The sequence below is a fragment of the Solanum pennellii genome, chromosome 10, assembly GCF_001406875.1.
Source record: "Solanum pennellii chromosome 10, SPENNV200".
Lineage (NCBI taxonomy): Eukaryota > Viridiplantae > Streptophyta > Magnoliopsida > Solanales > Solanaceae > Solanum > Solanum pennellii.
In genome coordinates, this window is record NC_028646.1 from 63,021,752 (window position 1) to 63,033,562 (window position 11,811).

The window sequence follows — 11,811 nt, forward strand, 5'->3', positions numbered from 1 at the left end:
CTAATATCTTCAAAATAAAAATAAGAACAATATTATTGAATTTCTTAATATTTATCATTAGAGTTGGTAAATTGGAACTTTGTAGGCTGAAGTTGAATTTATTTCAATGTTCATTGGACTCATTGATACCTTATAATTCAATGTTTGATAGAATACCTCAGGGTAAGGCCAATATTGGTCTAAAAAACTACTTATATGTTGGGAGATTACAACTTATATAATCTTTGAGCTACAAATTTTGTAAAATATTATGAGAAACGATGAACATCATATAAGAATTATAAAGTTTAAAAGAAAAGTTTTTAATTGATATGATATGAAAAATTATGAGAACAATGGACATTATATAAGAATTATTACAAAGTTTTAAAAAAAAGTTTTCACTTGTGCTAATTGACATGATATGAATTATGAAATATTTTTTTTTGAACGTTATAACTTTTACGCAATAGTTTGAGCCAATAAAATTATGAAATTTAATTTCTTTAGATAAAAAATTTATACATTGAATATTTAGCATAATATTATTAAATTAGTACATCACTAGCTCCTTTACTACCTTTTCTTAGAGTGGTTATGACTAAATTGTCCATCATATCTCACACAACTTTTCTGTTACTTCCTTCTTTCACCTTTTCCCCCCTTTGACTAACTACATCATATTCTAACAATTGTCTTGAAAAAAGAAATTAGGAAATTAGATTTTTTATTGGACTTATTAAGTAAAGCCTATTGTAAATTATAATGATTAGTAACTTAAAGTATTTAAAAGATTAAAAAAGTTGATACATTCTCGAAATTAGATCCCAAATGTAGATCATAATAACAAACATTTTAAAAATTCAAGAGACATAACTTTTTTAAATGATTCTCGAATTTTTATAGGGGCAACATACATTTGGATAAAGAGAGTAATATACATTATTTTAAAATTATGTAAAAGATATCACAATAATTAATAATTTAAAATATTTAAAAATTATAAAAAAAATTTCGTTGTCCTTTAAAATTTTATCATTGTCACATAAATTAAGATAATATATATTATTTGAAACATTAAAAGATATTATAAATGATAGTAATTAACAACTTACAATTTTAAAAGACATAAAAATTAAGTTGACTCTTGAATTCTATCAATGCCAGATAGAAAGAAAAGATTATTTAATTTATATAAAAGTATCATAAATTATAATAATTAACAACTTAAAATATTAAAAATCATATTAGAATTTTGATTGTCTCTTCAAATTTTATGTTACATCAATCATAACAAAAATAATACTTAAATCCGTGCTATTTCGTAATTAATCAGAAGCCGCTGCCTTTTCCTTTGGTTGGAGGTTCCTAAAAATGAAAAAAAATAATTATTATTATATTTTCATGATTATCAAAATAATATTCTCTCGTTCTTAATTATTTGTCCACTTTTAAAATAATATATTTATTAAGAAAATAATTATTGACATATTGAGTTTACAATTTGATCTTTATTAATTATCAAGTTTGATAATTTAAAAACTTAAGATTTTCAAAAAAAATTATACCTTTCTCAAAGCAATTAAATGAGAATATAATAGATAAAATAAAACTATCCTTTCATGATTTATCAAAAAAATTAATTAAAAAAGTTTTTTTAAAAAAAAATGAACGAGCAATCAAAAATATAAAAATGTGAAAGTGAGTAATGAAACCTATAGCGAAGCCAACGAGAAATTTGGTAGAGTTGTACAGATTCATTAGCAGCATGGCAAGCTAGCAGCATATAATTTCGAGGCCTCACCATCCATGCAAATCTCATACACAACATCGAATATATACACAACACTGCAACCAAACACACAATAATATTTATTTATATACGGCGTAATCCATCGATAACTTTTTTAAATTGACATCAATTTTTACTTACACTCTTTAAGTAGATTTTGTTCATTTTAAATACCTCAAGTAAGATTTTACTGTGTCATTTTAACACTTTTTTCGTTAATCAGCTGAAATTACAAAATGTATAATACACTTGCGGATGAAATGTCATAATGACTAATTGAAAAAAAGTTAACATATGACATTTGAGTGTAAAAATAATAATTTTAAAATAAATTATTAAAAAATAATTATTTTTTCAATAAAAATAAATAAATAAAATTACCTATTTTCTACCGTCCCATCCCACCCCACCCCTACCGATCCACCTTACTTCTGTCCCTTTTACCTCCCCAACCTCCCGCCAAATTTTGGTTCTTCTTCCATTTTTTCTTTAAAAAAATTCATTAGATTTTTTCGTTTTTTTTCTTCTTCTTTTTGTTGTGAATTTGATTTTGAGAACCATATACGACATTTCTTCTTCTAATTTTTTTTGGAAAAAATGTGTGTTTTGTTCTAATTTTTTTTTTTTAAAAGAGTTAGTCTGATGATTTTTGATAATTTTGTTCTTATAATTGTTTTTGAAATTAGTGCGATAGTTTTTTATTTTACTTTTTCATATTTTATAAGGTTTTTATCATGATTTTGCATGGTGAAAGGTAAAATAAGTGGTAGGGATAAAGAGTGAAGAAGAAGAAGAAGGAAAAAAATAAAAAAATAAATTTCTCACGCTCTCAAGATGCGTGCAAAACACACAATATATCAAGTCAGCAAAAAGTATCAAATTAACACAACAAAATATGATATGAAATATCTAGAAAGAACAAAATCTAATTAAAATGTCTAAATAAAAATTTATGTCAACTTTAAATGGCTATCAAAGAATTAGCCCTTTATATATAGATCAACAATATTCTATAGATATTTTAATACTGTATATCCGTTTCATTCACATTTACATGTGACATGTCACAATTGAATTTACTATAGATAAAAACATAGGCCTAAAGTTTGACTTCTGACATTTTCTATTTAGGGGTGAAACCTGAATTTGCCCATAGGGGTTTAGAGGTTTAATATATAAATAAGTAAATATATAAAGAAGAAACGTATTTTTATTTATATGTAAATAAGAGTATAATTTTCTATTGAAGGAGGTTTACCTAATTTCTTTAGCCCTACCTAGCTTTAACGTGACCAATGTAATTTTGCATTGTGTGATCCTTGATCTCATAAATTACAAGATATTTTTTTTAAAAAAAAATTGTTCCAAATAGAATGTCATTTTATTTATGATAAGAAATACTTTAATTCTAAAATTTCTTCTTTTTCTTAATAAAATGATTTATAACCATACAATTATTGTTTTAATTCATAAATTTCAAAAATCTTATCTTTAACTATTATATCAAGTCAAATAAAATCATATAAAATAAAACGGAGAGAGTATATGTTATAGCTAACTCACCTGCAGTCATGTTGCCAGATATTGCGTCTGGGGTCTTTTTTGTATCCATCATTCCCTAACACAATCATTTGTCAAAATTAATTTCAGAATTTTTGTCCAACTTTTATAGTAAGATCGATCATCGATAGATATATGTGATAAAATGATGATATATATATATATGTGTAGGAAAGGGTACATACAGAGATTACAAATCCCCAATTGGCCATAGGACCCCAAAAGTGAGTTGTTTTAGGACCCATTGGACTATTCAAGTACGCTCGGACGGATTTCTTCATCTGCATATACACAAATTATTCACCAAAACACATGTACCGCCCGTCGTCGTGAGTGTCCAAAATTCAATAAGAGATCCAAAATTATAGTTTTTTTTTTTAAATCTGTCTAAACTTTAGTAGAATTTAATATCCGTGATGGTAGCAGATATCATATACCTGGTGAATTAATCGAGATGCACCAAACCTAATAATTGTTCGTTCCTGGATATAGAGAAAATTAAATTCATTAGAAAATCTTGCAAGGAATGGTAGGAAGAAATTACTAATTAAGAAAATTGAATTGCCTCAAGTACTAATAATAAAAAAAAAGAAGAAGACATGTTCTACTTTGTTGAAACTTGATTTGATAAAACCAAAATCATATGAAAGGGCTTACCAAATTGTGTCAATTTTTGCATGAGAGACGTACAAGGAAGAGCACTTTGAAACGATGGTTGATTAATTAGTATTAGTGAATATATAGTAGGAGATGGAGAAGCATGAGGCTATTAATTTATATATGTTGAGCTGTAAGAATTATTTAATCCTATATTCCATATTAACTGAATTTTGGATGTTTTTAATTGGTCATAATAATTGAATTGTTCAATGTATGTTTAAATTTTTTTTCATTTATTTAATGTTTCATATTTCTAAGAGAAAAATTACCTACTTACAAAGTTATATTTATGATTTTATAAAAGACAATAGTGAAAAATATGATTTTAATTATTTCAATGTTTTTCTTAATAGGTGTATATTACCTTACAAATTCAATTGATATGTAATCGATGGAGTATTAATTAGCAGATTCTGAATTTAAATATTTTGAGTTCTAAATCAAACGTGATTTTTTAAAAAAACATTTATAAATATATACTCATATGATTTTACTTTTTACGTAATTTTTTATTTGATATTGTACATAAATACGTCTTTCAACTTGGCTTCAACCAACATCTATGACCTCCAATTCTGAATGTGCTCAAATAGACACTTACAGTTATATATAATTGAACAAAATATACTTATTATGCATCTTACATGACATTATACAAATTTTCATATAGAACGTTCTATTTGTTCAATTTTACTAAATACAAATGCTTGTGTACATTTAAAATTTAAGAATATAAATATCAACTGAGACTAAGTTAAAATAGACGTTTATATATTATGCTTTTAATTGGAAACAGTAAAGTTAGATTTGCGACCCATGCTATATTCTATAGTAGAGGAAGAGGCATGAATGAATCATTCATTACGTTACGGCTGCCTTGGCCTAAAAAGTCATCCTCATGACTCCGACGTTTTATGTTGTTTTGTAATTGGAAATATCTTTGGTCGTCCTTCAAGTTATTTATAACCATATATATATATATACACACAAGGAATTAATTTTTATTGTTTCTCTGGTAAGTTGGGACGCCAATTTCTAGCCTAACCCTTATTTCATGTTTTTCCAAATATATTACATTGCCAAACTTTTGGCCAAATCTCAACACCTTTTTTGTTTAACTGACAAATTATTACCCAATTTTCGATAAGTGGATTTTCAAAATATAAAAAATAATCAACACACGAATGAAATAAAAAATTTAAACATTTACTATACACAACACATATAAGATAATTAAACCTTTTTATGATGTAATTTTTGTCAATTTTTTTCACAACACAAAATTTTTTTAGCTAAGACTCAAACCCTTCTTCATTGTGAAAGAAATTTTGTCGAGTGATTTTAAATTTTCTTAGGTGTTAAGGTCACTAGATGTTACACCTCTAGTTCAATAAAAAAAAATTAAAGAGAAAATTGTTCAAGTCACCCATCATTTTCTTAAGTTTTGGTCAACTTCAAACGACCATATCTCTTAGCACATAAAGAGTTAGGTAGCCCATGATCTATCAAATTAAATGTCTTTGAGTCCTCTTTTCAAAGCCACCAATTTTGCGAAAACTCGAGCTCTGAGTAAAAAGGTATGATAACAACGCTCAAACCTGGCAAGAGCTCCGGGATGACTCCACGTTACGGAGCCAATACGAACCTCACTACCTGCTGAAAAATTATTCCGACTCATAGCTCGTTTTATTTATTTCTTCAAGGTTGTTTTAGTCCTAAAAAACCCTTAGGAGGTCATCTAAATTATCCTAAACGTGTAGAAAATCCAGTTTTATAAATCAAACCCTCTCATTCACTCCTAAAATTCTACGCTCAAGAAATTCAAGAAACGTTAAGGTTAGGGTAAATCTTCCAAGATTTTGTTTCAAATTTCTTCAAGAAGATTGTCTTCCATGTATGTAAGACTATCATACTGTTGGACTAGTTTATCCTCACGCCCTACATCTATTTTCAAATCAATAAAAGAGAAATCTAGGATTCCACCCCTAGATTTGAGTATTCTTGAGATGAGTTGATTTTGAGTTCTCGAGTTTCTGTTTCTTTTTGATATTCTGTTCCGAATTATTGAATTGCTATATGTTATGCATTAAGATTCTTGAGTTGATTCGTTCACATCTATATTTCATCACGAACCCTATGCTTGAGTATTTTTTAAAAGAGTAGTATCGTCGAATTCTGAGTACTGAGTTTCCATATTGCTATTAAGATCCTGATTTGAGTCATTCATGTTCATAATTACGCATGAACCCTATGCATTGAGTTATAAATCTTATGAAGCTTTTTAAAGCCAACTGTAATCATTTAAAATTTATTAAATATAAATTTATAAAATGATCCGGATTATATTGAATTCATATATATGTTAATCCAAATAAATATTGTGGATTGATATAATTGAGTTAAATATTTAAGTCCAATAAATATGGATTTAATTAAAGTCTAAATTGATTGATTTGGGCTACATTGGATCCAATTTGTTAAACCCAATTTCATCTCATTCTAGAGCCCATCTTGGCGCCACGTGTGCAGATGATGTGGCATGCCAAGTCAAATAAGAAAACCAATAGAATCATGACATGTGTCAAAGATGACAAGCCTGCTCCATAAAGCCCAAATGCCATGTCGCTTAAATCTGATTGGCTGAACGAAATCCTATTTCAATCGCAACTCCTCTATTCTAAAACTATAAATAGGTGTCCTCATAATTCAGAAAAGAGACAGAAAATTCTAAACAAGAAGCTAGAGAAACTCCGTGGTACAAACGCCATTTAATTCTCTACAAAGCTACAAGTTTAAGAATTCAGGCATTCAAGTTCAAGAACGATCAAGATCAAGACCACCGAATTCAAGAACAAGCTCGAAGCCCTTGAACTCAATTAAAAGTCAAGATCAAGATAAAGTTCAAGTTCAAGTTCATCATAGATTCAAGAACAAGCTTTAAAGCCCTTGAATTTATATTTGAAAAGGCGAATTCAGAGGAATTATAGAGATTGTAACACTCGCATTTGAAATAATAAAAACGATTGTTGCTATAATCTTCCGTTCTTGATTATTGTTTTCTCGACGCGAATTTTATTGTCTACACCAACACTTGAGTTTTAAACTGAGTTTTTTTTAGAAAGTAAAGATGAGTTTTGAGAAAGAGTTTCTAATAGTTTTGTGGCCCACATGTGTTAGTTTTTATGACTCACATTAATATTATTTTGGTTTAATATTTAATTACTAACTAAATTCTAATTGGATAAATATAAAAAGTTTATTATGGTTATAACTCCCCACTATCTACTTTGATGGAAAGTGGTAACTAACCGCTTGGTCCTCTCTCTACCTATTAAAAGGGAATAATCTATCCCATATAAGAGAAAAGAAAACTAGTTCCTTGTCAAGACTCACAAAAAAACTTCCGCTTAATTCAAGTCAAGAATTATAATGGTTGATTCTGGTATGTATTCTTAATTGAATTATTATAGTAATAGATTTATGTGAAAATCATATAGTTCTACGATCTTGAATAATTGATAGGATTTATGAATGTTTAAATTGTTTTATACAATCCATTAAATCCTTAGATGTTGTATCAAAGTTTGATTTAAGAACTAGTTATTTTTCATAGAATTAATGTTTTCTTTATTTGAAGCGGTAATGGGTAGTATTAAGTAAAATAATTATTCACTATTATGAAAAATTTATTTTGAAATTATGTATATGGGATTAGTTATCACCAAAGTGGTCTAATCTTTGAAGAATTAGTTCAAAATAATAGTGATTAAAAGTACATTAAATTCTCCATTATTTTAATGCTTATAACTGATATAACACTTATGGTTATATTAAAATTTTTGGTTATAAGATATTTATGGATCACCCAAAGGTTGATTATCTTATTTTTATAACCATTGATCATTGAGGAGATAACTTAGATGTGTCATTGGTTTTATTTATTCATCCAAAGATGATAAATATTATTGATTGACACATTAAAAATTATTGAATTACGTTAAATACACATTTATGTCTAAAATTTTATTTTAATGTTTCGTCCCAAGGTGGACATCTATATACATTTAAGAATTTATAAATCGTTTCTGAATTTGATAGTATATTTAAAATTTATAATTCAAAGTATTAACAAATGATCATATTATATTTGCAGCATTTGCTCTTCATTCGCACTCTATCTCTGTTACGATCTTTAACGGTCTTAACTTCTTAGATTGGTGTGAACAAATCGAATTTCATCTCAGAGTTTTAGATCATAATGTTGCGCTTTACACTGATATGCCAACTACTATTACTGAAACCAAACTAATGAAGAAGTGTCCTATTATAAGCACTAGGTCGATCTACCATATTAGGCATAATGTTTATGAGAATGAATATTGCGGGCAACATTAAGACTATTTTCCCAAAACTGAAATTGCAAAATATTTTCTGAAACTTGTGGAAGAATTCTCACAAATTGCTGATAAGTCTCTTGTTGGGACACTAATGTGTACTTTGACCACCATAAAGTTTGATGGTTCCCGTACCATGCATGAGCATGTCATCGAAATGACAAACGTAGCAGCAAGACTTAAGTCTTTGGAATGGAAGTGGAACAAAATTTCTTTGTACAATTTATTATCAACTCATTACCGTCTGAGTGTGATCCTTTCCAAATGAACTATAACACCATGAAAGACAAATGGAACCGTGCATGAACTACACGAAATATTGGTTCAGGAGGAAGTAAGGCTCAAGAATCAAGGAACCCACTCCATTAACTTTGTAAGTCATCAAGGAGTTGGAAATAAAGGAAAGAAACATGCTAAAGGAAAAGAGGCACCATAATGTTAGTGAGTCCTCCTCTCAAGTATGTAAGAAGGAACACAAGAATGATAAGTATCATTTCTGTGGAAAATCTGAACATTTTCAAAACGATTGCCTGAAATTTAATACATGGATCGAGAAGAAAGGTAAGCCTAGTGATTTTGCATGTTTCGAATCAAATTTAACTGAAATTCCTTATAATACTTGGTGGATTGACTCTGGTTGTACTGTTCATGTTTCTAATACGATGCAAGGATTCCTTACAACACAAACCATAAATCAGAATGAAAGATATGTGTATATGGGGAATAGAATGAAGGCTCCCGTTAAAGCTATAAGGACTTACTGGATGGTCCTTAATATTGGACATTACTTATATTTACTTGAAACTTGTTATGTACCTTCTCTTTCAAGAAATTTCGTTTCTTTATCTAACTTAGATAAGACTGGATACTCTTTTAATTGTAATGGATACTTTAGTTTGTTTAAACATAATTATATCATTGGTAGTGGTACTCTTTGTGATAACTTATACTAACTGAATCTTGATAATCTATTTGTCGAAACACTATTAACTCTGCATCATAATATTGGAACCAAATGAAATTTGGTGAATGAACAATCTGTTTTCTTGTGGAACAAATGTTTAGGTCAGATATCCAAAGAAAGATTGAAAAGATCAGTTAAGAATGAAATATTTTCAAATTTGGATTCTACAGACCTTAACGTTTGTGTCGATTGTATTAAAGGAAAACAAACAACACAAAGAAAGGAGCCACAAGAAGCACACAACTTCTTGAAATTATACACAGATATATGTGGTCCTTTTGGTATTGCATCTTTCAATAAAGAAAAATATTTATCATTTTTATTGACGATTTTCACGTTATTGGTATGTATATTTGTTGCATGAAAAAGTTCAAGTGATAAATACCTTAGAGGTCTTTATTACTGAGGTTGAAAGACAACTAGATAGAAAGGTGAAAATAATCAGGTCAAATAGAGGTGGTGAATATTATGGAAGATATGATTAAAATGGACAACACACAGGTGCATTTGCTAAATTCCTCGAAAAACATGACATATGTTCTCAATACAAGTTAACAGCCCTTAAAACACAAGTGAAGATCTACTTCATCCTAGTTCATTTTTAGGGTTGTTACAGTCTCCCCTTCTTGGGAACATTCGTCCAATGACACTTTACACTTAAAGGGATAACAACCAAAGCCATCAGCCCACATTCATGCATACACTATATAAACCATATACATAGTTAGTAGGAACATCACTCCACATAGAAGGCTCAAACAACTTCATGCAATTCAAGCAAGTAGAGCTATATCTACCAACTCCTTATACATCATTTTGTACTATTTCTCATGATGTTGGAGGAACTTCCTTCTCCAAGTTACATCACGCTCATTTAAGCATCACTTAGCACATCATGCAATTTCTCATCAAAGCACAATTATGCAATATTTTTATGGCGGAACTCATCGGTAGCCACCTAAATTTGGCACAAACTTTCACTAAGACACCTTAACCACATTTTGTTCATTTTAAACACCTTATGTAGATGCCGACTGTGTCATTTTGGTACTTTTTTATAATCAGCAAAAACATTGAGGAGAGTGTAATACACTCGCCTATGATGTGTCAAAGCAACAAATTACTGAAGACATGTGGTATAAATACCAAAAATAATTAAAAATTAATGTACTACAAATAAAAATATATTTTTAAAATTAAATAGTTATTTACTTAAAAAAATAAGTTATATTTTTTTTAAAAAAATAATAAAACCTGCAATACCTATCCTTCTTTCTCACCATCTTCATCTCCCCTTCTCTTACCACCATGAACATATTTTCAAATTTGATAAAATTATGGATTCAAAGTACTTTATCCATTCTTACTATCATCAGGTCACAATAATCTTCACCTCCGCTTCTATCTCTTTTATAAATAAATGAATTTGGGGATGCACCAACTTAACTTTCTCCATAAAAGAAAAGACATTTTTGGCCTAATTGTCTTTCAACAGATTTCATCATTTTTTTCTTTTTGACGAGATAGTCAAAATTATTAGGACCAGATAATTTTTGCTTTCCTAGAGGTAAAATTGCATATTGAAGGACAAAAAAGGAAAGGGGTCTTAGAAGATTAATATGGCTAGAGCCTAGACGTGAGCAATAAAAAGATATGCATCACCATTAAAGCCTCCAGATTCACGACCTAATTCAGTTTTTTTCTTCTGCGACAAAGATTTTGAATAATTTCGGCAATGTTTATGACAATAGAATGGTGAGAAAATTAGGGGGAGAAGGTTGGATACAATGGTGGATAATGGAGGAGGTGTTGGAAGGAGAGAGAAGGAAGAAGAAGAAACAAAAAAAAGTAAAAATGTACAATATTTAAACTTTTCACGCGCTCAAGAACAGTATAACACACACAATATGCCAACTCATCTAAAAAAATATCAAAATGACATAACAGGGAGTGACATAAGGTGTCTAAAATGAATAGAGTCTAGTTAATGTGTCTAAGTGAAAGTTGGTGCCAAGTTTAGGGGCCACCGATGGGTTCCCCCTATTTTTAATAAGGCATATTTAAAACAATTCTACCCATAAAGGCTCGACATGCAACTTCTTAATAACACATTAGGCATGCTCAACAAGTCAACTCATGTAACATTTGGGCATGTTCACAATTTCACCTGATTAAGCAAATAGACAATCTATTCTAAATGCACATAAACATGAAGGAATACAAAACATGAAAACTCAATTTCTCATTTAACAAGAATTTAACCAAAAACATGCATATAATAAGGAGAATATTTGCAAACTCATTTTTTACAAAAGACTCGAACATGAACCAAGATACTAAGAACTCTTAGTTTTAGGCTTGAATAGACACATAAGGAAAAGATAATGATATCTCACTTATAGAAAAGATAAGGAAGAAAGTTGCGATACTTGCAAGGAACTAAAGATCATATGCTCACTTAT

General features: G+C 28.9%; 1 protein-coding gene across 3 annotated transcripts; it reads right to left on the reverse strand.

Moving 5' to 3' along the window:
• Positions 1–1,195: 1,195 nt before the first annotated feature.
• Positions 1,196–4,142, reverse strand: LOC107032716 (mitochondrial pyruvate carrier 1-like). 3 transcript variants are annotated; one of them, XM_015234294.2, is made up of 6 exons: positions 3,989–4,142; positions 3,769–3,813; positions 3,517–3,612; positions 3,335–3,389; positions 1,733–1,827; positions 1,196–1,347 (listed from the first exon to the last, which is right to left on the reverse strand). In XM_015234294.2, the coding sequence occupies exons 3-6, from the start codon at positions 3,610–3,612 to the stop codon at positions 1,312–1,314; spliced, it is 282 nt and encodes a 93-aa protein (XP_015089780.1). In that variant the 5' UTR covers positions 3,769–3,813; positions 3,989–4,142; the 3' UTR covers positions 1,196–1,311. The 3 variants fall into 3 exon arrangements, with proteins under 3 accessions (XP_015089780.1, XP_015089779.1, XP_015089778.1); XM_015234293.2 differs by having other exon boundaries at positions 1,199–1,347; positions 1,695–1,827; positions 3,989–4,139; XM_015234292.2 differs by having other exon boundaries at positions 1,199–1,347; positions 1,695–1,827; positions 3,517–3,813; positions 3,989–4,141.
• Positions 4,143–11,811: the final 7,669 nt, after the last annotated feature.